This window comes from Hyperoodon ampullatus, assembly GCF_949752795.1.
Source record: "Hyperoodon ampullatus genome assembly, chromosome: 18".
Classification (NCBI taxonomy): Eukaryota; Metazoa; Chordata; class Mammalia; order Artiodactyla; family Ziphiidae; genus Hyperoodon; species Hyperoodon ampullatus.
Window position 1 is genome coordinate 55237591 of NC_136931.1, and position 26772 is coordinate 55264362.

General features: G+C 56.5%; 4 protein-coding genes across 5 annotated transcripts in view; 2 read left to right on the top strand and 2 right to left on the bottom strand.

Annotated features, from left to right (window-relative positions):
* SULT2B1 (sulfotransferase family 2B member 1) overlaps positions 1 to 9828 on the top strand; it is a 34477-nt gene extending 24649 nt beyond the window's left edge. The window contains exons 3-7 of one of the 2 annotated variants that reach the window (XR_013811361.1): positions 1720 to 1928; positions 4201 to 4327; positions 4546 to 4741; positions 7422 to 7602; positions 9609 to 9828. Coding sequence is in view for 1 of the 2 variants with exons in the window: in XM_079723212.1 (XP_079579338.1) it covers positions 1720 to 1928; positions 4201 to 4327; positions 4546 to 4640; positions 7422 to 7602; positions 9609 to 9802 (806 nt within the window). In the remaining variant the exon portion in view is untranslated. The remainder of the gene's footprint in view (positions 1 to 1719; positions 1929 to 4200; positions 4328 to 4545; positions 4742 to 7421; positions 7603 to 9608) is intronic. The other variant, XM_079723212.1, reaches the window with a different exon arrangement.
* Positions 9829 to 10281: 453 nt separating this feature from the next.
* Positions 10282 to 19525, bottom strand: FAM83E (family with sequence similarity 83 member E; the record flags this gene model as incomplete). Its single annotated transcript, XM_079723292.1, has 5 exons — positions 10282 to 11134; positions 12595 to 13042; positions 16955 to 17079; positions 17433 to 17600; positions 19052 to 19525. The coding sequence occupies 5 exons, from the start codon at positions 19523 to 19525 to the stop codon at positions 10859 to 10861; spliced, it is 1491 nt and encodes a 496-aa protein (XP_079579418.1). The 3' UTR covers positions 10282 to 10858.
* On the top strand, positions 14292 to 14672 carry SPACA4 (sperm acrosome associated 4; the record flags this gene model as incomplete). Its single annotated transcript, XM_079723293.1, has 1 exon — positions 14292 to 14672. One exon carries the CDS (start codon positions 14292 to 14294, stop codon positions 14670 to 14672), a length of 381 nt encoding a protein of 126 aa, XP_079579419.1.
* A 2009-nt stretch (positions 19526 to 21534) lies between the features above and the next one.
* RPL18 (ribosomal protein L18) lies at positions 21535 to 25533 on the bottom strand. The gene is made up of 7 exons (XM_079723459.1): positions 25471 to 25533; positions 24188 to 24274; positions 23716 to 23823; positions 23081 to 23179; positions 22423 to 22546; positions 22192 to 22261; positions 21535 to 21652 (listed from the first exon to the last, which is right to left on the bottom strand). The coding sequence occupies exons 1-7, from the start codon at positions 25471 to 25473 to the stop codon at positions 21577 to 21579; spliced, it is 567 nt and encodes a 188-aa protein (XP_079579585.1). The 5' UTR covers positions 25474 to 25533; the 3' UTR covers positions 21535 to 21576.
* Between the last annotated feature and the right edge of the window lie 1239 nt (positions 25534 to 26772).

A 26772-nucleotide genomic window follows, 5' to 3' on the forward strand; every position in this document is an offset into this window, starting at 1 on the left:
CATACCCACAAAAAAAGAATTATTAAGTGGTAACAGGGGGTTAAAACATGAAGGGGTAAAGAGAACCCTAATCAATACAGGAAGAGCCAATACAGGGAGAAGCCCCTCCCTCTAGGACTGACGCAGAGAGCACCCAAGGAAATTTGCTTTGGGATGAGGGGCGGGGTGAGAAGGAGTAAGTGTCACTGGGGTCTACTGCACTGCTGGCCTCTGTCCATCACAAGAGCTGGCTGGGAGAAGCCCAGGAGAACCAGGAAGAGAAACCCCATCCTTCTGCAGGGTTCCTCTGCGCCCTCTACTGACAAAGCTTCACATTGCGCTAGGTGGCAAAGGAGATCCGTTTACACAGCTCCAATGGCACAAAGCAGGGCAACCAAGACTGGATGTAGTGCTGAGAGGCAATACAGTGGGAACTGGCACAGGGTAGTTCTCAGAATCCAAGACAATATAATACTAATGCCAGGTGATTGTTCACAGTACTATTATTTCTCATCTGACCTCCCTGTAATCTCCTGGAATCCAGACCTGTGAACTGGGTCATGGATGAGATCCCTTCCTACTATGTGATGTTTGTGGCTCCTCAAGAAATCAAGGGCTTACTCCCATGAAAAGGCAGTGAAAAGAGCTGAGATTTTAAGTCTAGCCACCTGAATTCAGTTCCAGCTTCCTCTATGCATTAATGGAGTGCTTCAGAATCTCAGAAGCTGGACCCAAGAGCAATTTATTTCTTGGGAATTCCCTGGCAGTCCAGTGGTTAGGACTCCATGCTTTCACTGCTGAGGGCCGGGCTCAATCCCTGGTCGGGGAACCAAGATCCCACAAGCTGCGTGGCGCCGCTGAAAAAACAAGAAATTTATTTCTCATTCCTGTAAATTCCACCTAGTGCAGGATAGGTGGAGGGAAGTGGGGGGAAATCCATGCAGTCTCCAGCATCCTGGCTCCTTCCATCTTATGGCTCTGCCATCCCCAGGAGCCCCAGTTTCCACTGGCATCTCTGCACTCAGCCAGCAGGGGACAGGAGTGGGGGTGGGGGTGGAGAGGAGGTGTCACGTGGCCGGTGTTTATGGGCCAAGTCTGGAAATGGCTGCACATGGCTGCCACTGCACTTCCTTGACCAGAACTCAGTCACACGGTCCCACACGTAGCTTCAGGGGAGGCTGGAAAAATGTCGTCCTGTTATATTCCCAGTAGAGAAACGAAATGGGGTTGGGTGGACAGTTAGCCAAACCTGGCCACGTGCCACTTCCAAGCTTTGCCGCCTTAGTTAGCAACTTTGTTTCTTTGAGCTTCAATTTCCTGCTTTGAAAATAAAGATAACCAACCCTAAGTCGGAAGAGGGAGGGATAAATTAGGAGTCTGGGATTAACAGATACACACTACTATATATAAAAGAGATAAACAACAAGGACCTACTGTATAGCACAGGGAACTATATTCAATATATTGTAATAACCTACAATGGAAAATAATCTGAAAAAGATATATATATATATAATATCTGAATCACTTTGCTGTACACCTGAAACTAACACAAGATTGTAAATCAACTATATTTCAATTTTAAAAAAAGATAACCAATCCTAACTTCTGTGCTGTGTGAGGAATCCATGCAATAAACATATGTAGCAAATTGTGCAATAAATGCAGCCATTATGAATTTGATCATATCCCCCTTCACCCCTCCCCACCTCTGATTAATTTGCCCAATTCTTCCAACAGGCACAAACTGGATGATTGAGATCCTCAGCTTAATCCTAAAGGACGGGGACCCCTCCTGGATCCGCTCAGTACCCATTTGGAAGCGGTCACCCTGGTGTGAAGCCATCATAGGTGCCTTCAGCCTCCCCGATCCGCCCAGCCCTCGCCTCATGAGTTCTCACCTCCCCATTCAGCTCTTCACCAAGGCCTTCTTCAACTCCAAGGCCAAGGTGTGGGAGGATGGAGGGGAGTGTGTGTTGGTGGGGCAAAGTTTAGCTAACTGATGAACTCAGCACATATTTATTGAGGACCTACTGTGTGCCCGGCCCTGATCTAGAACAGCAGCAAATACACACACAAGGAACACCTGCCTTATGAGCCCACATTCTAAAGGGGACAGACAAAGAATAGATGGAGTAAATAAGGAAACGATTGAATACATCCAAGGTGATCAGTTCACATCGAGGAGGAGGGGAAGCTGGGGGTTAGAGGTAGGGGAAGGGGTTGCAATTATAAATAGGGTGGTCAAAGGAGGCCTCAGTAAGAAGGCGTGGTTTGAGTAAAGACCTGGGAAGTGAGGGAAGGAAGCCAAAGTGGGGGTCTGGGGGAAGAACATTCCCGGCAGAGGCACGAACAGGTGCAAAGGCCCTGGGGTCGATGTGGCATGCCTGAGGTCCAGCAAGGAGGACTGTGTGGTTGCATCTAAGTGAGCAAGGGGGAGAGGAAGAGAGATGAGGTCAGAGAGGTAACAGGGACCAAAATGTGCAGGGCTGTGTGGACTTTGGTGGGGAGTTTGCTTGTCGCTGATTGAGACAGGAACCGGGGAAGGCTCAGAGCCAAGGAGAAACAGGATCCAACTTAGGTTTTCACAGGCGCCCTCTGGCTGCAAGTCAGGGAACAGACCATCAGGGTGAGGGCAGAAGCCAGGTGCCAGGGAGGAGGTGACAATGGAGGCAAACAGGGTGGTGGCCACAGGGAGGTGAAGAAAAAGGGTTTGGAGTGTATTTGGAAGATGGAACCAGGAAGAGTGGCTGGCAGGTTGGATGCGGGTGTGAGAGAAACAGATGAGTCAAGGGTGACTGCAGGGGGTTTGGTTTAAGCAGCTGGGAGGACGGGGCTGCCATGAACTGAGATGGGGAGGTTGGGGAGGAGAGGTTTGGGGGGAAGATGGCTCTGCCGTGACCCATCGACACCCAGGTGGATGATGCCAGTGGGCCGTGAGATAAACAAATCTGGATTTGACAGGAGAGATGTGGGCTGGACACATCTATTTGCAACCTATTGAGATGTGTATATATATATACATATATATGGAGAGAGACAGAGACAGAGAGAAACAGACAGAGAGACAGAGACAGAGAAATTAAAGCCAGGAGACTGGTGGGATCACCAAGGAAGGAAGTGAGTATAGACAGAGAAGAGATCAAATTGCAATCTAGGGGTCCCCAAGACCACCTTCAGTCTCAGTGATTCACTAGAAGGATTCCAGAACTCAGCAAAGCTGTTATACTCATGGTTATAGCTTATTACAGAGGAAGGATAGAGATTAAGGTCAATGAAAGGAAGAGGTGGGAATTCCCTGGTGGTCCAGTGGTTAGGACTTTGCGCTCACACTGCCGAGGGCCCGGGTTCAATCCCCAGTCAGGGAACTAAAATCCCACAAGCCGTGTGGCGAGGCAAAAAAAAAAAAAAAAAGATGAAGGGAAGAGGTGCCTGGGGGAGCACCCAGGTGAGACCAGCCACCAGCTTCAAGTTATCTCTCTCCCAGTGGAGTTGCATGGACAGTGCTCAGTCCTCCAGCAGTGACATGTGACAACACACACGGAGTATCACCAAGGAAGCTCACCCGAGCCTCGGCATCCAGGGTTTTTTTTGGAGGTTGGCCACATAGCCATGGCTGACCACCTGGGTGGCTGACCTTGGTCCTGGGGAAGGACAGATCTGATGCAGCTGGAGTGGGGTTAGTTGTGGACTATCACGCTCGTAAACAGGTTGGAACCAGGTCCTCAGGGCCTTGAATGCCAGACCCAGGGTCTGGGGCTCCACTCTGGGGCGCTGGAGAGCCAAGGAGGGCACGGTCAGCTCTGGGTACAGAAAGACCCTCTGGGGCTGTGTGGAGGCTGGGAGGCTGGGGAGGAGGCTGGGGCCTCCTCTGCAGGAATAGGAAGGAAGGGTGGCTGTCCTTCTCTTGGTCAACACCCCTCACCATGAGCTCCCCTGCCCTGAGCCCCATGCCTTCCTCCTCCACTCTTTATTTCCTGAAGCCAAACTGTCCCTCCACCTGGTCTTGAAACAGTCCCTCTCTTTTCCTAGAATGTGGTTGGAGGGAGCTCTCCCCTCCTGTGGATTGAGGTGAACTGATCTGAACTCCCATTAGCTAGGAAGTCCCTTGAGAAGTCTACCCCGAGTCCGTCCTGCTGCAGGATCAGACGAGAGAGGTCTCGAGGGCACGAAACCTCGGGGTCTGACATCTTCTCCCCTCTTCCCAACACCCATACACAGGTGATCTACATGGGCCGGAACCCCCGGGATGTGGTGGTCTCGCTCTATCACTACTCCAAGATCGCCAGGCAATTGAAGGACCCTGGCACGCCTGACCAGTTCCTGAAGAACTTCCTCAAAGGCGAAGGTGAGGCCTGGGGCAGAGTGAGGTGGGGGGAGACCCTAGTGGACAGAGGAGGGATAAGATGGAGCTGGGGAGAGGCAGGGATGGGGGGCTTGGAGGGAGGCCTCCAGCTCTAAGGGGCCAAAGCCTGGGGCCATGTGGGGCTAGTTGGGCCCCTCTGAGCCCCAGCGGGGGGTGGCCCAGCTGCCCATCCCTCACCCTGCCTGTCTCTCTGCCCTCAGTGCAGTTCGGCTCCTGGTTCGACCACATTAAGGGCTGGATTCGGATGCAGGGCAAAGAGAACTTCTTGTTTATCACCTACGAGGAGCTGCAGCAGGTGATTCCCCCTCCCGCACCTCGACCCAGCGCCCCCTCACTCCTCCCTTCCTCACGCCCTCCAGCTCCCCTCCCCAGACGGCAGAGAGCTAAGGAGAAAAGGCAAGTGGGGAAGGAGGATCCGGAATGTGTGTGGGCACGATTTTCAGAACGGTGGTCAGGGGAGAGCCATGGAGCTATCTGGGGAAAAGCGTCTCAGGCAGAGGGAAGAGCCAGTGCAAAGGCCCTGGGGTGAGAGTGTGATGGATGTGCTCCAAGGAGAGCAAAGAGGCTGGAGTGGCCAGAGCTGAGAGGGGGTGGGGTGGGAAATGAAGGCACAGAGGGGATGGGACCCCTAGTGAGGATTTTGGCTTTTCTCTGAGTAGGTGGGAGCTACAGGTGGCCTCTGAGCAGGGGAGGTGATAGGGTAAATGAGACGATACAAAACTGTGACCCATGGGAAACGATGATGGTTTCACTATGGTTGTGACCTGAAAGGCAGAGGGAAGCAGTGGAAGGAGACAGCCTTTGGAGGCAGACGGGGAGCCTGTCTGGACCCCGTCAAACATCCCTGGGGCAGGCACCTGGGAGAGAGAGGCCTTCTGGCTGGGGCAATCAGGGAGGGCTGCCTGGAAGAAGGGACCATGCAGAATGACTACGACTTTGCCCGCTGTAAGGAGGACGCTGGGCTTCCAGATGGACCAATCCACAGTGAACGTGTCCAACTCTTCTGTGTTCTTAACAAAGATCTGTTCTGAGAGGCTGGGAATCTAAGCGGTTCCCAATACATGTTCCTTCACCAACGGCACGTTCTCTTCCCGTGTGAGCATTTCATGTATTTTTCGTATCCTCCTTTTTGTTGGTACTTTGTGTAGCAGAAAGAGCCTGGATTTTGGTGTTCAAAAAGCCGATAAGGGGCTTCCCTGGTGGCGCAGTGGTTGAGAGTCCGCCTGCCGATGCAGGGGACACGGGTTTGTGCCCCGGTCCGGGAAGATCCCACATGCCGCGGAGCAGCTGGGCCCGTGAGCCATGGCCGCTGAGCCTGCGCGTCCAGAGCCTGTGCTCCGCAGCGGGAGAGGCCACAACAGTGAGAGGCCCGCATGCCGCAAAAAAAATGCTGGCTCAGAGGGTTGTTGTGAGGACCACAGTACCCGGCTGCGGCATATTGTAACTGTCTGACAAGGTACAGCAACGTGTTAGTATAGTGTGTCAAAGTAAGAGTAATTAGGTTCTGAGCAAGGGCCTATCTGATTAATAATAACCATAATAGCCAATGTTTCTGCCTCTCAAGCTGCAAAATATGGTAATTTTTAAATGGTTCACCCCAATATTATTATTGCCCCCATTTTATAGAGGAGGAAAGGGGGGGCTTATAACCTCGAGAGAGTTGAGAACCTGCCTGAGGCGCATAGTTCTTCACTGCAGACCCCATGGGTTTGGTTTTTTTTTTTCCACCCTGGTAAATCTCTTTTGGTGGAAAGATCTAGAAAAGATTTCGGCATCACCCCTCCCCTCTGTTTTCCATCAAGCTTTGTTCTCTGAACCAAAAACTGGGCCACGCAGCCTGACCGAGCTTCTGGGCCGCCCCTGAGTGTGAGGAACTGCCAACATCTTAGAATTTCTGGGACACGTCAGTGGTTCAAGAGGATAAAGGGATGGAGGCTTATGAAACCAAGAATGACCTGGAAAATCAGGGCCGTGGGGTCGGTGGAACCAACAAAAGGCTGACTGTGCCGGGCGCTGCGTATCAGGGAAGTCAGGGAGATAGAAGAGAGGATTGTGGGCTTCGGGGACTCAAATCTGAGCTCCTCCTTGGCTGTGTGACCCTGGAAAGTGTCTTCCCCTCTCTGGGCCTCATTTACTGATGGGGGTAATGATACCTCTCTGCCAGGCTATTGGGAGAATTGGCAAAATACACATGAGGGGCTTGGACTAGAGATCGGTACACAGTAGGTGCTTAATCCACAGTGACTTGAACCATCAGTCATGAGGGAGGTGATACTTGAGCTGCATCTGGATGGGTAAGTTTGCCAGGCGGAGAAGGGCGGTGCAGGGCATTCCTGGCAGCCCCGTGCCAAGGCCTGCAGGGAGGAAAGCGCAGGGAAGGAGAGGAAAGACCAGGCCATGCCTGTCCTTAAAAGCCAGGCCTGGGGACTGGGGCCCTGGGAAGCCACAGGAGGGCTGGGAGCAGCTCTGGGTGTGAGGGACTGGAGGCAGGGAGGCCGGGGAAGAGGGTGAGGCGAGGGTCCAGAGGGAGAGGACAAGGCCTGGCCAGTGCTAGGGGCTGTGGGGACACAGAGGAGGGGATACGGCGGAGAGTTGAAGCAGGAGGGACGGGGCTGATGACTGACAGGGGCAAGTGGGGGAAGGGGCAAGGGGTGGTTAGGCCGGGCCAGGAGTCAGGCTCTGGGTGAATGATGGGGCTGTTCTGGGATGGGGACCTGGGGTGGGGGGCAGGTTTGGGGCACAGACCAGTTGACACCTGTTTCAAAGCTGAAAGAGGGTGACTCTCCATAAGATGCTGGACTGACCTCTGCCCCCTGCTGTGACCTCTGACCCAGGCCCACCCCTTCCCTGCCACCCACAGAACCCTCCAAAACCCCAAACTGTCAAAAACCTTCAGAGGCCATAGCCCAACCCTTCGGCTTGGAGGTGAGGAAGCTGAGGCAAAGAGGCAGAATCACCCAGATTCCAGGTCTGGGTTGGGAGTCAGGCAACCAAACTCTGGGACTGGTGCACCCTCCTGGTCTGGGGTCCCCTCCCTCCGCTGACTCATCCCCTGCCCCCTTTCCTCTGCCCCCAGGATCTCCACAGTTCCGTGCAGCGCATCTGCCAGTTCCTGGGCCGGCCGCTGGGCGAGGAGGCGCTGGAGTCCGTCGTGGCGCACTCGGCCTTCAAAGCCATGAAGGCCAACAACATGTCCAACTTCTCCCTGCTGCCCCCCAGCCTGCTGGACCAGCGCCACGGTGCCTTCCTCCGGAAAGGTGAGGGGACTCTGGGGTTCCAAGCCCCATTAGGCCACTGCCTGGCTGTGTGTGTTGGGCAAGTTATTTAACCTCTCTGGGCCTGTTTCCCCAGCTGCTACATGGGGGTGCTCCAATAGAACTGCCTTCATGGGCTCACTGTGGACCCATGAATCCACACACAGGGCTTAGGGCGGGGCCTGGCACACAGCTGGTGCTGCGGATGTGCCTGCCGTCTCAGATCCACCACTCCCAGAGAGCTCCACATGGGGAGAAAATGCATCAAGGCGTTGCCATAGCCAGCTCTGAATGCTATGAGGCTATTTGGAGTCCTTGTGAATTCTTCTTGGCATTAATGCTCACCCCAGAAATATTCAAGTGTTGGATTACAGGCTGAGGGTGGGAGTGTATTCGTTTTCTATTCCTGCTGGAACCAAATACCACAAACTTTGTGCCTTAAAACAACACACATTCAGGGCACTTCCTGGCAGTCCAGTGGTTAGGACTCACTGCCGTGGCCCAGGGCTTGGGGAACTAAGATCTCACACGGCACAGCCAAAAAAAGAAAAGATTAAAAAAAAAAAAAAACCCACACACACATTCACTCCCTTACCATTCTGGATGTCAGAAGTCCAAACTCAGCCTCAATGGGCTAAAATTAAAGTGTCAGCACCGTGTTCTTTCTGGAGACTCTAGGGGAGAATCGGTTCCCTGCCTTTACGGCTTCCAGACCCGCCTGCATCCCTTGGCTCGTGGCCCCTTCCTCCACCTTCAAAAACATCTTCTACTGTCTGACGCTGACCCTCCTGCATCCTCTTATAAGGATGTTTGCCAATAAGCATCAAGATCTTTAACTTAATCACATCTGCAAAGTCCCTTTTGCCATGTCAGGTCACATATTCATAGGTTCTAAGGGTTAGGTCGTGGACATCTTGGTGGGAGCTCATTATTCAGCCCACCACAGGGAGCCCCCCAGACCTCACCAGGGGTGTCATGTAATGTGGTCTATTTGCTAAAATTCAAAATACTGTGATCCACAGGGAGGGGGAAGGGTAAGCTGGGACGAAGTGAGAGAGTGGCATGGACATATATACACTACCAAATGTAAAATAGATAGCTAGTGGGAAGCAGCTGCATCGCACAGGGAGATCAGTTCTGTGCTTTGTGACCACCTAGAGGGGTGGGATAGGGAGGGTGAGAGGGAGGGGATATGGGGATATATGTATATGTATAGCTGATTCACTTTGTTATACAGCAGAAACCAACACACCATTGTAAAGCATTTATACTCCAATAAAGATGTTAAAAAAAAAAATACTGTGATCCAAATGACTTTGGCCCCAGGATTCCAGGTAAAGGCTGGTGGCCCTGGTTATCCCATGCGATAAGAAACGTGAGGGATCTGAGTGCTCACAGAGAACTAGCAAAGTCACGCCCCTTACCTGCTCGGTTGCTGTGAGGGGCTAAGGAGTGAATCCTGGCAAACCGTCAGCATGATGCCTGGCACCCACTAAGTGCAGGGAAAGCACTGGTTCCCAGTGTCAGAGCAATACTGAAGGTAGTGGAGGGCGTTGTAGGAGCACTGGAGCGAGGAAGCCCTGTTCTAGCAAGGGAGGTGAGGGACAGGGCACAGGGCAGGTGATACAGGGGCTGGGAAGGATGTGCAGGAATGCTAGGTGAAGAAGCGGATGCTCTGGGTAGAGATTTAAGAGGTCGGTGGAGGAAGGTAGGAGGTCTGCTGGAGGGAGGAGTGGGGCAGGAGGAAGCTGAGGGAAGGAGGGGGCAAGAATGGCGCCCAGGGCTCTGGCCAGGCGACTGGTGGCCAGTGTAAGTAAGTGTCAGCCAGCATCACAGGAGGAAAAGGGGCAAAAATGGAGATGGAGGGGGGCGGGGGAAGGACAGCGCTTCTTGCAAAGGGAACGCCATAGGCCAAGGCCAGGAGGTGGGAAAGAAGGTGCTGGGATCTTGGGGACGGGGGACGATGCTCTGGATACTCCTCACCTCGGCCGTCCCTCCCTTCCCTCCAGGGATCTGCGGTGACTGGAAGAACCACTTCACGGTGGCGCAGAGCGAAGCCTTCGACCGAGTCTACCGCGAGCGGATGCGGGGGCTGCCGACCTTCCCCTGGGACGTGGACCCCGAGGACGCCGGCCCGGACCCCGACCCCAGTCCCGACACGAGTCCCAGCCCAGACCAGGCCTCCGAGCCACCTCACCCGTGACCCTGAGAATAAACGCATCGCTTCTGCCCCGGTTCCTCGATGCGCCGTGGAGGTGGCGTGCCGCAGGCGGGCGGCAGGGGGCGCGCGAGGGCGGACGGGGCGCCTCTGCCGGCCACCGAGGCCGGGGTGGGGACCCGAGCAGGGCACCCAAGGCCTGGGGAGGGCGAGGTCCTCTAACCCACCTGACACGCCAGTGGGGTCGGTGACTCAGAAGCCTCTCCCAGAGGCAAAGGTGGGGGCAGGGAGGCCAGCACTGGGCACCTGACTCCCCCAGGGTCAGGGTGCTGCGACCCAGACTCCTGGATTCTTGGGAAGCAGAGTGATGCGGACCAGGACCCCTGGGTCCTTGGGGAGGAGGGTGCTGGGGCCCCGGACTCCTGGGTCTGAGGGAGTAGGGGGCCAGGTCTGGACTCCTGGGTCTCCCATGAGACTGTGGAAATGCAAGTTTCTGCCATGAAGCAGCTTTATTCTGAGCAGAGGTAAAAGGCAGCCCTAACAGCTCACCCCTTAGCGCCCACAAAACAGTTCCAGCACCTGCTGGGTCCCTCTCCATGGCCCTGACCTGTTCCCCAACAGGTGTGTCCTCACCAATTTCCAGTCCCTCATGATTCAGCTGGGCTCCCGTGGTCGGGTTCTCTCCTCTCCTCGGCCAAGCTCAGTTTACCCACAGCTCCTGAGCATGGCGGGTGCAGGAAGCCTCCCCTCAGCCCCAGGGACGCCCCATCTTCACCCCACACAATTCCAGCATGGGGGCCACTCAGCCAGGCCTCTCCTCAGAGTTCTGACCCGGCCGGAACAGGATGTGTGCTGTTCTAGGATCCCAGCTAGTGGAGACCTTATGCCCATTTTCTAGGCTGTGACAATGAGGTCTAGAGTGAGCACTGGGCTTGCCCAAGTTCTAGAACAAGTGAAAAGAAAAAAAAAAAATCCCTTCCACTTCCCAGACACTGAGGCCAGAAGCCTTGTTCAAGGTACAACAGTGAGGCAGGGGGGCTTTGAGCAACAGTTGTCCGACTGTCTTGGGACGGGGACAGCCCCATTTGGCTTTGGCTCCTGTCAGCGCCGCCCCCTGAGTCCTGGCTGGGCGGCCTGGTCTGGCGGCCGGATGCCTCTGGGTTCTGGGAGTTTGGAGGCAGCATCTTCACCAAACCGCCTTCGGGTCGGGGATGGATAGTGGAGGCGGCGGGCAGGGATGAGGGGCAAGGGGCCGCCCCAGGGCTGGGACCGGGCCAGCAGGCCGGAGTCCGCCTCACCACCAGGGACCCCTCCAGCACCCCGCTGCCTCATCAGGGCCTTGGCTGGGGTGTCCTTGGAGCCCCAGGACTTCTTGAGCTGTGGAGGGAAAGAGAGGGAGGTGAGAGGAGGCTCTCGGGGGCCCAGAGGAGGAAGGAGGTGAGACCGGAGGGAGGTGATGATGGAGGGGAGGGTGTGAAACTCTGAGGGGCCTCCAGAACCAGGAGGGAAGTGAGTGGGGAGGCCGGGGACGCCCAGACCTACAGAAGGGGCAAGGAGCTGCATCCCCACGTGCAGCTTTGCAGTGGGGGAGGAACAGGAAGCAGCCGGCAGCTTTATGGGGGGAGCAAATATTTGCCAAGGGAGTTGATGCTGGGGGAGGGCGGCTCAGGACTGGGGAGAAGTGAGGACCTGGCCCTTGCTCATCCCTCTTCTCCCCTTGACCCGGGTGGAGGGAGGTGATTCCTGGGACTTTCTCCCTCACCCTCCAGAGAGTCCTTGAGCTCTCACTTAGCAGATGGGGAAACTGCGGCTCAGAGGGGGCACGGCTCAGAGGGGGCACCGCTCACAGAGGAACTGACCCCAGGTCTGTCTGGATCCAAGGGGAATCCACCGGTTTCTCCCACGTGGCTCTGCTCTTACCCTCTCCATAGCCCACTTCACAGCTGAGGACACTGAGGCCCTGCCCAGGGTTCCCCAGAGAACTGGGGCAGGCTCTGCTGGAACCCCAGTGTCTAAGCAGCTGGAGGAAGGGAGGGGAGACCCCCCTGACCTTCCCTAATCCCCTCCCCAATACCCCTAGCACACTCGAATCCAGGAAGCCAGCAAGCAGAGCATTTAAAAGTCTTGCCTGGGAGGCAACCAGGGCTCAGGTCCAATTCCTCCCTCGTGCCTCAGTTTCCCCACCTGTGAAATGGGTGGGTGGAGAACTGTAATCACATCCACCTCATAGGGTTACATTTAACCACCTCTGTGAAAGCGCTTGGCACGGGTCCTGGCACGTGGCTGCCCGCAAAAGATCGTTGCTCTGACTTGGGCAAGTTAAACACAACCTCTCTGAGCCTCAGCTTTCCCATCCATAAAAGTGAGCATAATAAGAGTATCGCTTCATTGCCCTGGGAGGATATCAAGAAATCAAAATAAATTCCATTTTGGGAATTTATTGTAATGATGGTGATTATTCTATTTCTTTCGATTTCATTGACTCCTCCTCCCAAGCAAACTGAGGATGGGGACGCTAGCTCAGCCCATTTCCTTGATGAGAACACTGAGGTTCAGAGAAGGCATTTCTCCCCCTCCCACCCCGGGGCTCTCATAGTTGGTGTATCTTGCCAGGTTTCACACCCAGGGCTCTCGGGGTCTCTGCCCAGTGTTACCCGGCGCTCCCCTGCCGAGCATACAGTAGGGATACAGGAAGTGGACGATGCAATTATGAACGCAGGGGAGCAGTTTTGCTTTTCCCCGCCCCACCCCACCCCCGGGGCCAGGCACAGCGCAGGCCCTCACATGCCTCTATCCTCTTCCAGCTATTCTCTCTCAGGCCAGCCACCAGGTCTCACCTCGTTGTCACTGTCACTAGAGCCTGACAGCTGGGACAGGCGGCTCAGGTCCCATAGGGAGCGGCTGTGCTGGGCCAGGGGGCCACTGGGGGTCCGGGCACGCTGTACACTCCTCAGGATGTCGCTAAGAGCTGGCCCTGGCTTGGCCAGGGTCTCCTGCCTGTCCCTCTTGAAGACTCGGCAGGCGGCCAGGCGTTGGGCCAGCGAGCCATCAGGCAGTGGTGGCGGCGACAGGGGGGCCATGGAGCAGCAGCGGGCCACGCGATGCGGGCTGTAGGCCAGCTGCAACCCCCCCAGGGCTCTGACAAAGGGACCCGGGGTGGGCACGAGTGGGAGCGGCCAGGAGGCCGCATAGAGTGTCCGGAACTCTCGGCTGAAGGCATCGGCGATCTCACCGGTCAGCAGGGTCACCAGACCACGGTGCAGGCGTGAGTCACTCCATGTGAAGCTGGGGGGCACAGAGGTGGGGGTCAGGATCTCCAAGCAGCCCCAGAAGCCTGGTCTGGGCCCCATCACCAGGCCCCAACCTGGTCCCAGGGCGGGCTCTGTGACCTCCGCCAAGTCTTGCCATCCCTCTGGCCTCAACAGGCACCTCTGTAGAATGGGAACAATGAAGTACCTACCTCAGAGGGTTGATGTGAAGACAACATCAGTTAACATAGTTAAATGATCATCTGGAATCAGACTCGAGTTTAAACCTGGCCTCTGCCCTGTTCCCATGGAGGGATGCCTCAGTTTCCCCCCTCTGGAGAGAGATGGGATTCTGACACCCTCAGGGACTGAAGACTCAGCTGCTTCCTACAATGATTGCCATTGATTAAGTGCTTGCTGTGTGCCAGGCTCTAGGTGTGCCTGCTCCCTGCCTCAGTTTGCTCGTCTGTAATATGGAGCTAAAACGTAGGAAGATTAGAATCAGAGAACATGGGTCAGGCCTCCTGCCCGGAGCGTGGTAGGTGCCCAGTATTAAAAGCCTGTGAGCCGTGGTGAGCTGTGCCCTTACTATCCCTGTGATCACAGTGGTTGTGATTTAAAGCATTGAGCACAGGTCTTGGTACACAGCAGGTGCTCAGTAAATGCTCTCTTATGAATTAAATGAACCTGGACTCTTGTCCTGGCTCAGGGGGACCTTGGACATATCAATTTTCCTTCCTGAGCTCCATTCGGTTTGCCCATCGGAAAAACAGGCTCGCCCTGGGCTGTGTATCTTGCACTTGGCGGGACAGCACCCAGCGCCCAGCAGAGTGGACGAGTTCGCAGTCGAGATGATGAAAGTTGGTCTGAGCTTCCTTACCTAGGCGGAGTGGCAGTGTCCCTGCTCCCGGGCCAGCCTGCCCCTCAGATTGTGACACCCCTCCCCCACCTATGACCTCACCCCCAGAGCAGCCAGAGGGAACCCTGGGTGGGGTCTGTGAGGTCACCCCATTCCGCTCCACGAAGTCTCTTGTCAGGCAGCAGCCACTGGCTCATCTCCGTCCCGGGGGAGTTTCTGAGACCCAAGGACCAGAGAGCCGTGGTCACATCGGAGCTTCCAAGAGGGACGCGGAGCATTGGGAACCGAGCACACACCAGGTGCTGATCCTGGGAGACCAGAACCAGGGGTACAAGCCTTGCGGGCGTGAGGAGTGTCATTCAGCAGTTCTGGGAGGCCCAGGAAGCCTACGGCCTGGCTTGGGCACCGTCACCGCCGCCAGGCCACCATGGTCCTCGGCTGGCTGCTGCTTCTGGTGATGGCTCTGTCCCCAGGCACGACGGGCACCAAGGACTGCATCTTCTGTGAGCTGACCGACTCCACCATCTGTCCCGGCACGCACATGCGCTGTGGCGAGGACGAGGACTGCTTCACGGGCCACGGGGTGGCCCCCGGCATCAGCCCCATCATCAACAAAGGCTGCGTGCAGGCCACCTCGTGTGGCCACGAGGAGCCCGTCAGCTACATGGGTGTCACCTACAGCCTCACCACCGACTGCTGCACCGGCCCCCTGTGTAATAGGGCCCCCCACCCTACAGGCGGCCAGATGGCAGGGGCCAGCACCGGCCTGGCACTGGGCGTGCTGCTATTGCTCCGATATTTGCTGTGACCAACCTGGAGGGCAGGGCCCAGGACTGCTCTCCCGCCTGCACTGCCCGCTGTGCCCCCTGCCTCCATCCCCTTCCCCTATCCAATGGCCAGAGGCCCTGGACAACCCCTGTGGCCCTGGCCTCATCCATTCTAGGACTGTCACCAGAGCCCAGTGCTCGGCGAGGCATCCTCAGGCCTGATTTAGTGGTGGGAGCCATGCCCGATGGGTCTGACTGTACTACTGTATTTCACTGGTTCTAAGACGCGTATCTTTTCACATTTTGATCAGGATGCTTCTTTGCTTTGGTGGCACCTTAGAGTCTATGAAATATGGTAAAAAAAACAAATAATAATAAACGACAGCTGACATTTATGGAGCACTTCTTATGTTCCGTGCCAGGCATCATTATCTCATTGAATCCCCAAGTGAAGCTGGGAACGTGGATTCTCTTCAAAACCTCCCAGTCTCGGGAATTCCCTGGTGGTCCAGTGGTTAGGACTCTGCGCTTTCACTGCCGAGGGGGCGGGGCTCAATCCCTGGCTGGGGAACTAAGATCCCGCAAGCTGTGTGTTGCAGACACAAAAAGGGCTTCCCTGGTGATGCAGTGGTTGAGAATCTGCCTACTAATGTAGGGGAAATAGGTTCGAGCCCTGGTCTGGGAAGATCCCACATGCCGCGGAGCAACTAGGCCCGTGAGCCACAACTACTGAGCCTGCATGTCTGGAGCCTGTGTTCCACAACAAGAGAGGCCGCGACAGTGAGAGGCCTGCGCACCGCGATGAAGAGTGCCCCCTGCTTGCCACCACTAGAGAAAGCCCTCGCACAGAAACGAAGGCCCAACACAGCCAAAAATAAATAAATAAATAGATAGATAGATAGATAGATAGATAGATAAAAAAGCCAAGCATTTGAAGCCCTTTAAAAAAAAAAAAAAAAAAAAAAACCTCCCAGTCTCGATGCTAGCGGTTCTCAAAGTGTGGTCCCTGGACTAGCAGCATCAGTATCATCAACCGGGAACTTGCTAGAAATGCCAATTCTCGGGCCCCATCCCAGCCCGGCTGAAAAGGAGCAGAGGGCTCAGAAGTCTGTTTGCTTTTTTTTTTTTTTTTTGCGGTACGCGGGCCCCTCACTGTTGTGGCCTCTCCCGTCGCGGAACACAGGCTCCGGACGCGCAGCCCCAGCAGCCATGGCTCACGGGCCCAGCCGCTCCACGGCATGTGGGATCCTCCCGGACCGGGGCACGAACCCGCGTCCCCTGCATCGGCAGGCGGACTCTCAACCACTGCGCCACCAGGGAAGCCCTGTTTGCTTTTTTTTTAACAAGTCGTCCAGGTGATTCTGAGGCCTGCTCAAGGTTCAAAGCCACCAGCCTAGAGCAAAGGTAATCAAGTGGGCACTTCTGCCCCTTGGGGGGCACCGGGCAAAGTCTGGAGACGGTTTGCATAGTCGTACTTGGGGAAGGGGAAACGCTACCAGCATCTCCTGGGTAGAGGGCAGTTCACCCAGGAAAGCCCCCACACACACAGCACAGAGTCATCCGGCCCCAAATGTGAGTAGTACCTCTGTTGAGAAACCTTGCTGTAGACGCACTAACTGAACCATCCCATTGTCTAGAGGGCGAAACTGGGGCACAAAGAGGGGAAGTCAGTTATGCAAAGTCACACAGCCAGTAACTGTCCGAGCTAGGATTTGACCACAGGCCATCTGACCCGGAGTCCACGTGCCCCCTGACATGCTGTTCCCAGGAAGTAAATGCTGCTATTTTCACATTTTTCAGATGGGAAAACTGAGGTTCAGAGTGGGGAAGGCATCAGCCCAATGTCACAGAACTAAGAAGTCATGGAGCCAGGTTCCAGAGTCAATCAGACCCCAAAGAGCAGAGGAGGGACATGAGATGGTCTGAGGGCCGGGCCATCTGCATACCAGCTCTGATTTTTGTACAGATGCTCAGAGGGGTGGAGTTACTCACCCAAGGCAGAGCTCAGACTTCAATCCAGGTCCCCCTGGTTTGGAAACTCCCACACACCAAGTGAGAGCCCAGTTTTCCAGATGAGGAAACACAGGGGTCACAGAGATGAAGACTTACCCCCAGGCCACTAAACAGCCCAGCAGCAGGGCCAGTGCCAGCCTGTTCTGCTACAGGACACCTCCTCTCCCGAGCAGGGGGTTTAGACCCATTTTACAGATGAGGAAAGAGAGTCTGGGAAAGGGGATGACAACTGCTGTCTGAGGTCACTGAGGGAGAGTTGAGGACAGGAGACCGGGCAGTGTGGTGAGCGGGGTGGGGGGGGTAGCCGCACCTGTAGGATCCTGAGATGACCCTCTCGCCGTCCAGCAGCACAAACTTTTCCCGCACGTTGCCGCTCACCTGCCGACGCCAACGGCTCTGGAAACTGCAGCCCCGCACGACTCGGATGTCCAGGTTCTGGGGTGGGGGAGGCACACCTTTGCTCAGGCTGACCCCCCAGACCTCCACCCAGTGCCGAGGGCTCAGGATCCCTACAGGCTGGTCCTACCTAAGTGGCCCATGACTCTTCTGGAAGGTTCTGTCCCAGCTTCCCCAGGGCCTCAGGGGTCTGTTGCAGATATTCCTGACTCAGAGGGACCCCATGAGAAGGCTGACCCCAGTTCCCCACCCTGTCATGGGCATCACATCTCAGGGGACCCTCTCAGCTGGCATCCACCTCGATGACCCAAGACCCCATGGAAGGGTCTTCACCTGATGCTCCCAGTGCCAGGGCACTGGGGACTCAGGGGTCCCTCCTGCCAGGCCCCTACCTCAGTGGCCCAGGGGTTCACCCCCAGTTGCTCGGCCAGAATCAGGAAGGCAGGCAGCTGCTGATGGTCCAGGAGCAGGTAGACGGGCACCCAGCGGCGTGTGGCAGCATCCACCAGGTCCGAAAGCAGGTCTGGGTCAGTGAAGATGTCCATGACCACAGCCACCAGCTGAGGGTGGGGAGAGGGGCTGTGGGTGGAGCCTAGGGCTTAGGGGGACATTCAGAGGGTGAGGTGCTCTGGAGAGTTTAAGGGCCCAGTCTCCATGGGATGTTCAGGGAACCCGAGGGGGCGACCCCCCCAGACATGCACTATGCTCACGCAGCGCCTATGTGTGAATGAGAAGAAAACAGCCCTTCCTCGAGACCCACACCTCTAACTGCTTGAAAACTGTTATCATAAATCACGTCTGCAACCGTATCCCTTGAGCTGTGACACTGTTACATGGCTGCCCTGCTCCAGGGGTCAGTGGGCTGGAGGCCCTTGCAGGGCACTGTGGGCAGCTGCCCACCTGGGTCCTCGGGAAGGATGACCTGCCAGGCCACCAAGGCGAGCTCTGGGGACTGGGGGGTGCTGAAGGCCTGGATCTTGCAGGCAGAAAAAGGTAGTGGTGATGAACCCTGACTCACTGGCCAGACAGCCTTGGTTCAGATCCCCACTCGGCCACGTACAGGCAAGAGACAACCTGCCATGCCTCAGTTTCCCTATCTCCTCAATGGGTACATTAAGTCTCAACCTCCCAGGGTCCTCCTGAGGATTAGGCAGGTTAACTCCTATAAAGCACTTAGCATTGGAGCAGTAACAGAAAAATTGTTAAAGAACGGGGGGACTTCCCTGGTGGCGCAGTGGTTAAGAATCGCCTGCCAATGCAGGGGACATGGGTTCGAGCTCTGGTCTGGGAAGGGCCCACATGCCGCAGAGCAACTAAGCCCGTGCACCACAACTACTGAGCCTGTGCTCTAGAGCCCGAGAGCCACAACTGCTGAGCTCACGTGCCACAACTACTGAAGCCCGCGTGCCTAGAGCCCGCGATCCGCAACAAGAGAAGCCACCACAATGAGAAGCCCACACACCACAACAAAGAGTAGCCTCCGCTCGCCGCAACTAGAGAAAGCCCGCACGCAGCAACGAAGACCCAACGCAGCCGAAAATAAAATTAAATAAATAAATAAATAAATAAAATATGTAACTAAATAAACTGTTAAAAAAAAGAAAAGTGCTGTCCAGGGTGTGCTGCAGGGAGACATCTGGGCCCTCCCCAAAAGCAGGATGGAGACCTCCACCCTGGGGGCGGAAGTGGTAGAGGAGATGACTGAGACCAGGGGGGTCATAAGTAGGTCCAAGGGCCATGGATGCCTAAGGCACCCAGGTCCTGGGGAGAAGGTGGGCGCCCCCCATATGTAAGAGGGAGAGGATGAGATCTGGGGGGTGTGGATGCCCAAGTCCTGGGGGCTGGGAGGTGTGAATTCCTGGGTTCCAGGGGTGTGGACACACAAGTTCCAGGAGGGCTCAGCTCAGAATGCCTGGCTCCCAAGTGATGCGTACTCACTCCCACATCTGGGGGCTGGCATGTGAGGATGACCGGGTCTGGGGAAGGGACACTAGGCCCTTGAGGCCCTCACCTTGTGGGCGGCCTGGATTTCCTGGCGCACCAGCTCCTTGAGGGACGGTTGGCCCTCGCCAGGTGGCTGGGTGTACAGCTGTGCCCGGGTGATACCCTTCCAGGCTGAGTCCTTCGGCCAGCCCAGCCGCAGCATGGGCACTGGCTCCTCTGACTGTCCAGGCCAGTAGGTCAGGCTGCCCAAGTCCCCATCGGTGGCGGTGGCTCCCTCTGCTGCCCTGCTAGGCTCCTGCTTCGCTGCTGTCCAGTCCTCAGCCGCTGCCACCAGGCCCCGGAGCTCATCTCCACTCAGGAAGGGCCGCAGCCCCTCGCGCTGCACGCAGGCCTCAAACGCCTCTGCGCCCTGGCTCAGCAGAGCCTCCAGCGCTAGCCTCTGGCCCTCGGAATACAGGAAGCTGGGAGTGGCCTCGGTCAGGGGCAGCTGCCTGGCCCCTGACTCCATTCCTTCCAGTGTCGCCAGCTGGGAGGCTGCCATCAGGCCGTGCAGGTGGGAGGATGGAGAGGTTGGATGTCCAAGGGCTTGGCCGTCTCTGGGCACTGAGCATCTGGGTGTCTCCCGACAGAGTCTGTGTGGCCGTGCAAGGCAGGACAGCCCTAAGTCCAAATGGCTCCCTGCACTGTCCCTGGCTTGCCGTCCTGATAATCAGACTGCCCAAGTGACTAACCACCGGGTGCGTGGCACTGCTCAGACCAACAGCCCACCGGCCATCTGAGCTTCCTGCCAGCCTCTGATGGTCTGGCTGAGCCTATGACCGGCCCTGCGTGTTGGTCAGGCTGACCACCTGACACTGTCTCCAACTGTGCGATCCATCAGCTGCCCATCTCTGCTCCCCGACACACCAGCCACCTCCAGCCCCCTGGCTACATGATGCCCCAACTGACCCTTCGGCTGGCTCAGGCTGACCTCCCCATCTTCAGGCAACAGGCTGTCTGCCCGTCTCTAAGCACCCAAATGTCCCCAACTAAAGGCAGAGCGAGATGCCTGTTTGTCCCTGGCAGACAGCACATCTAACTGACCCTCTCTGGCTGTCTCTGTGTCTGGAAGACACTGATTGCTTCCAACTGACACTCTCAGTATCTGACCGCCCAGTGGGGCACCCGGCTGGCTCCGTTAGAACTGGTTTCTCCCGACAACCAGCTGGCTGGCTCACCAGCTCTCACTGGCTGACCATCCCGGAAGCCTTCTCTTTGAATCTCCCCTCTCAGCCTTGGAAGAATGCACTCCAGCCCTAAACCTCGGCATCACCTTCCCCAGCTGGGGAACTAGGTCTGTCTCCTCCGCCGGTTGAGGACTCTGCTTCCTGAGCATTCACACCCACTCAGGCTGCTGCAGTGGTGGATGCCCTCTACAGGGGGTTTGATTATCATGGAACCAGCCCATCTAGATTGAGGGGCCGACTCACTAGCCACAGTTCCTCAGACTGCTGCCCCTGCCTGTCTCCTGGGCCACCGGGTTGTTTCTGGCTGTCCTCTAATCAATGCTGACTCCAGCCTGGATTTCTGCCTTAATCCCACTATCTCCTGCTGTCGGACCATCCACTTATTCCTGGACAAGGAACACCCTGCGTCTCTCCCTCCCAAGCTGCCCCTTTGAGGATCCTGACCCTGCCTCTGGTGAGTGGACCCCTGATCCCTGCAACAAGCAGCCCTCCTTCCAATCCCAGCACCCAGTCTGCTCCCTTCCTCCAGTCCGCAGCGACCAACCCTGCAAAGAGAAGGAAGGGGAATAAAGCCAGGCCACTCCCCCTCCCTCCTGCCCTCCCCAGACCCCCCCATTGCGTCCAGGTCTCCAACCCCTACCCCTCCTTCTCTTGCCTTTACAGAGAACAGTCGGATCAAGGGCCTGGAGACCTCCTTTTATTTCTGCGGCTCTTTCGGCCACCTCACCTTATCCGCCGGGTTTCTTCCTGGGATCCGGGGAACCCAGCCCCTTGTGCAAACACAGGGGTAGGGCTGACACAGGCCCTTAGGGGCAGAGGACAGTAAGGTCCCAGCTCCAGGAACACACTCAACGGGCTTCGCCCAGGGACTGGCGGCCGGCCTGACTCGGGTTTCGGGGGAGGGGGAGCGCATCACCTATTCCCACGCACCCCCTCCCCCACGGCGGCCCGCCCCATTTATACTTCCCGGTCCAAGCCCCGCCTGCCATCCCGAGCACAGAGATCCGGGAGGGGAGCGCGGTTCCTTTAAGAGCAGGCGCGTCAACACCACACACCTGGGAAAGAGGTGGGGCTTCGGCCTTAGAAGGCCGCGGGGTCCCAAAGGTGCAGCGAGGTCCAAGGGCGCCAACAGGCTTAGGGCAGTCACCACGCACACCTGGGACGGTGGGCTCCGTCCCCCAGCACAGCGGAAGGGGCTCATCCCAAAGGCTGGTCTCCCCAGAAAGGGGCGTGGCAAACATTCCCCAAAACAAAGGCGTTCTCACCGCCGGTTCCGACCCTCTCCCTCCCCCCACCCCGTTCCCCAATAATACACAAAAGGCCATTAGCATCCAAAATCTTTTTAATAACAAGGTAGGATCTGGGGTTAGTTCTTGTAGCCACGGCTGGCCCGTCGGCCTCTGGCGCGCTCGAACTTCCGGCCCTTGGAGCGTACGTAGGGTCTGCAGGGAGAAAAGGGAGGGTGAGAAGAGGCACACGTTACAGACAAGTGAGGGAGGACGTCACCGGCTGTCAGGGCCGGCTTGCCGGCTGGGAGCTCAGAGGAGAGCTGCTTGCTCTAACAGAGAAGCACAGGGACCCCAGAAGGGGGCCTCACTCAACCCAAGCGGCATCAGTGGTGACACCAAGTCCGCTGCTGGAAAAGCCTGGCAGCGCAGGAAGCAAAACTGGCAGGAGTGGCTTCTCAAGCGCCTGCACTAGGCCCCGGGGCCATCCACCTGGGCGCCCCAGCGCTGGACAGAACGCAGGCCCCACCAGAGAGAAGGGGACGGGCCCTGGGAAGCCTGCATCTGTGATGCTGGCTGTGCAGGGAGCTCAACACCCGAGGAACAGAACTTTAGGCAATCTTGAAGGAAAAGCGGTAAGAGGGTGGGGGAATTCTAGAGAGACCTGAGGCTGGACTAGTGGGAGAAACAGAAGCATCTGGAAGCGTGGCAAGGCCTAGACCTGCAGGCTGGGGTCCAGGGCTAGGTATACTCACTTGGTGTGGCTATGCGGGGTTCCTGGGGCCTTGCCGAAATGCCTGTACACCTCTCGGCCCTTGCGAGGACCTGGGGAAGGGAAGGAAGCGGTGGCTCAGGCTGATCTGGGGTGGGGTGGGAGTGTCACTGACCTCCCAGGCCTGGGAAGGTAAAGGCTGCTAGCAGTCCCACAGCTCATGACAGACCCCTCACACACCCCTACCCTCCTCAAGCCACTAAGCACCACTCACCAGACAGGAGGACAGTGCCACAGCCCTTGGGGGAGTCCAGGGCCAACTGGTCGAAGGTGAGGATCTTGCCCCCGGCCTTGAGGATGCGGCTCCGGGCGCGGCTGCTCACTCGAAGAGCACACACCTGGGGGACACAGAGGACAGGTGCGGTCAGAGCCCCCTGGATGGCGACCCAGGGGCTGCTGGGGCTTCCTGTCCACTGCCCAGGCCCAGCAGAGGAGTCCCAGCTGCTTCCTCGGCCTGGTCATCAACACCACCAACTACTGGAGGCAGCTCCCTGAGTTCACGACAGCCATTCTTACCACTTTACTTCTAGAAACCCCTTTAACACCGCAACCTGAAGCTACTACGTGTAAGGAAACTGAGGCACAAAGAAATCCAAGACCTTGTCCAGAGATAGCAAAGTGGCAGAGAAATCCAGGTCTGAACTCTGGCTGCCTGGATCCAGAGTGAGCACCATCAGCCGGGCCCCAGGAGGGGCTTGTCCAGGGACACCCGCCATCAACAATGTGAGGGACAACACCCCCTTCAACCCAGGCACGATGCCTGCCTCACCCAGAGGTGAGATGAGCCTGCCGGCACCACGAGAAATTGAGCCAGGTCCGCAGGACCTCACCTTGACCCACCCAACACGCTCCCGAGCCCCCTCCCCACTCACCTTCAGTTTGGGCACCTCCTGGATACGCACGTCATCCGTTATAGTCCCCACCACCACAGCCGTTTTGCCTTCCCGGCCAGGAAGCTTCATCTTCCGAATCTGGGGGTGGGGGTGGGGATGAAATGCACACTAAACAAGTCCCTTCTGGTGGTTAAATCCAATCCCACCCATTCAGGCATCCCGAGGACCAAGAGTTGTGTCCCGTTTGGGCTAAACCTACCCATGCCACACCTCTCAAGCTAGCACAAGCCTAATCTCAGGTCCAGTCTGGGAAAATCTCCAAAGAAAATACAAACAGATTCTTCCATGGTTCTCTCCTACAGAAAGCTTCTGACACAGAAGACGCTCTATAACTTGAAACCTCAGGAAGATCTCATAAAGCCGCTGTAACCCGCCCCCAGACACACACAATGAGAAGGAAAATGAGACCAAGAGGCCAAGCCAGTCCAATGCCCCCACTGTTCAGCTACAATCAGAGGGTCAGAGCTCTGCACCCACCACTGGATGAGGGTAAGCCAGCTGATAGCCAGGCTGCTACCAGAGAGCTCCAAGCCCGCCCTTCCACCCGAAGTCCAGCTCCAGACACGATCCAGTCGCTCCCCAGGCTGGCTATGCCCTCCGCCTCAGTCCCTCACCATCCGGGAAAGGGACAGCGGTGGCCGGTTGCTGCGACTCATGAACAACCTCTTCAGCACAACTTGATTGAAGGTGGAGTTGGTTCGCCTGGCCAGAAACCTGTACAGCTGGAGGGGAAGGAAAACGAAAATGAAACCCGGGGCAGCCCACCCGCCCCCCTCCCTCCCAGCTTTCTAACGAAGGGGCAAAGAAGTGACTTAGGGCTTTGCCCCATCCCGTTAGGCCCACGGGAGAGAGCTGGCCTAGGTCCCTCCTGGCCAGGGACCCAGAAAATCCCCCTCCCCACTGCTAAACCAGCCCAGAGGCTGAAAACACTGGAATCTCAAGAAGCTAAGGGAAAGGAGCAGAGATTCAAGCCTGCCCTGAAGGCCCCTGCACGGAGCCCAGGACGAATACCAGCATGGAGGCTCTAGAACTTGTATTGATATTTCCAGGGTGGCCTTGCCTAGGGGTCTTAGGCCCCAACCTCACCTTGACCAACAGCCTTAAGTAGATGTCCTGGCTCTTGGGCTCCTTGCGTCGAACCTTTCGGTCCTTGTTGTGGCGGATGTCAACTCCCTGCAGGGGTGAAGGGAAGACCATGAACCCAACTCTGATCTGGCAGATTCCTCACCTCTAAGAAACAGCTAAAGCCCCAGTCTCCGGAGACAACAAATCCCAGACCACCACTGGGAGCCCTCTGGGAAAATACTTAAAACTCCCTGGGCCTCAAGTGACTTTGTTTAAAAAAAAAAAAAAAGGAGGGGGAAGCCTAATTCTACACAAAAAGCCTTCAACACATGGCACACAGCACCGTGAAAGACCTTAACACAGCAGCCGCGTTAACGCAAGTTTTTACTTCTTTAGAAGCTATATTTTTCAACAATGTAAGTATTATTTAAGCTCCCAAACCTTGCTCCCATGCGTGGAGCGTTATCAAAAACATTTAAACCAAGGGCATACTTCAAGTTCTTATAAAGGAAAGGACCCTTTTTTCTAGAACTTACTATGCACTGACCAACCCTAGAACGACCTCCTTATGAAGTATAGTTTCCCACAGTAGTGCTAAAACTGAAGGGAGCCCACGAATTCCACTACACCCCCTGCCTGCTTTCCTCCAAGTTTTTCAGGCTGTGTCATGAGTTATAAAGAACTACTAATTATTAATAGTTCTCATTTATCCAGCACTTAATGTACGCAGGGACCCGTGGTGAGCACTTCCTCTGACTTATTTCTTCTCGAACTCACATCTCTGAGGCATAATTACTGGGTCTCCAATGAACAGATGCTTTCTGGGCACAGGAATGACGATACGGTGGGTAGGGAACTGAGACTCGAACGGAAGCCTGCCTGGCCCCCAAACCCGGGCACCGGACGCTCGACACCCCCCCACCCTGCCCCAGAACCCAGCTTTTCAGGCTGGGGAGTGACGGATCCAGGGACAGCACAGGCAAGAGTGGCTGTGGGACCAGTGCCTGTGTCCGAATCCTGGCTCCGCCACTTACTGGCACTGTGACCCCGGTCATATTACTTAACCTCCTTGCCCCTCAATTTGGTCATCTATTCGATGGGACCTATAATACAGGATTATGGGAGGGGCGGAAGGTTGAGAACGCCCATCCCTGGTCTTCGGGCTCCCAAAATAGCTCCCCACAGCGGGAGTCGCCTCTTTCGAACACCTCGGAACCCCTGCCTCACTCTGGAACGTCCCCAGCGCGAGACCGCGGCGGATGGCAGCGGATGATCAAGCCCCGAACGCCGCAAAACGCGCTCACCATGATGGCGCCTCCTCCTTAACCAGGTCCGGAAAGAGAGAACAGAACCAGGATGGGCGGGGAAAGCCTTCAGCGAGTGGCGCCTACGTGACGTCACATGGGCGCGACGCGGCGCTCTACCTTGACTCGTGTCTCTCTATGGTGAGTCGGATGACCAGCTAGATGGGCGATTCCGGAATTGGGTGGAAGAACATCTAAAGGGGAACAATCGCTACGCCAAGGAGGGAAGGGCCAGCACGTCGGAGGCCTCTCTGGCCCTATCCAGTCCCTGTTCTTGATAGTCTTCCGGCAGAAGAGGATCTCGGAGCCAGAGAGATGTCGCGCGGAGCTAAGAAGACGCGTCGTGCGGTGACGCTCTGGCCCGACGCCGAAGGCCTCTCTGTGGCTCCCGGAGGACCTAGAGGGCCGAGTATTGGAGGTGAGGAGGCGGGGCTGGCGGGGCTAGTCGGGACCTCGGGAAACCTCTGACCTCAGGCTTTGGGCGTTTCCTTGTCAGGCTCACGTCTGCCTTATCTCGTGCTGCGCTTCCCAGGTGCGGCCGCAGCTCGGGAAGTCTTACTTGAGGTCTAACCCGAGATCTTCTTGCTGCAGCCCAGTCTATGGCATTCTGTATTTCCACCTTTTAGGTTCAGCTTCTCCCTCTGCCCCCAGATGGCCCTTCCCTGAACCCTACTCAGCCCCTGCCACCTGGAGGCTGCTTTTCCCAGCCGAGAGATTCGAGTGGCCCAGCGGGTTCGGTTTGAGGGACGTGCAAGGTACTGGAGCACAGAGCAGGCAAGCTGAGGCCCCCGGGGCTTGGGGGATGGGGTGGAGAGAGGGATGAGCAAAAAACTCCTGAAAGAGGAGAGACTCAGAGAGAGGGAGACAGAGATTCAAAGAGGAGGAGGAATGGAGACCCAGAAGGGGAGTGGAGAGAGACCAAGGGTGGCGAAATGGTGACCCGGGGAGTTAGAAGACCTAGAAAAAGAGGGAACGTGGAGATCCAAGGAGGAGAAGAGACAGAAAGATGGTGATACCATCTGTAACCGAATTCATTTCTTGGCTTTGCTACTTACTAATGGTGTGACCTTGGGCAACCTCTCTGTGATTTGGGGCAAGTCGTGTAACTTCTCTGTGCCTTACTTTCCTTATCTGCAAAAAGGGGCGTCTATTGCTGTTATTAGCCTTTACTGGATGGGACCAGATGGACTGGTTGGGGCAGTGATGAAGCTGACTTGTCCACTTGTTTTCGTGGAAGCCCTGCAGCACTGCTAGCTTGGCCTCCTTTCCTCTGCCCTTCATGCTCCTACAGGCCAGGCCTGC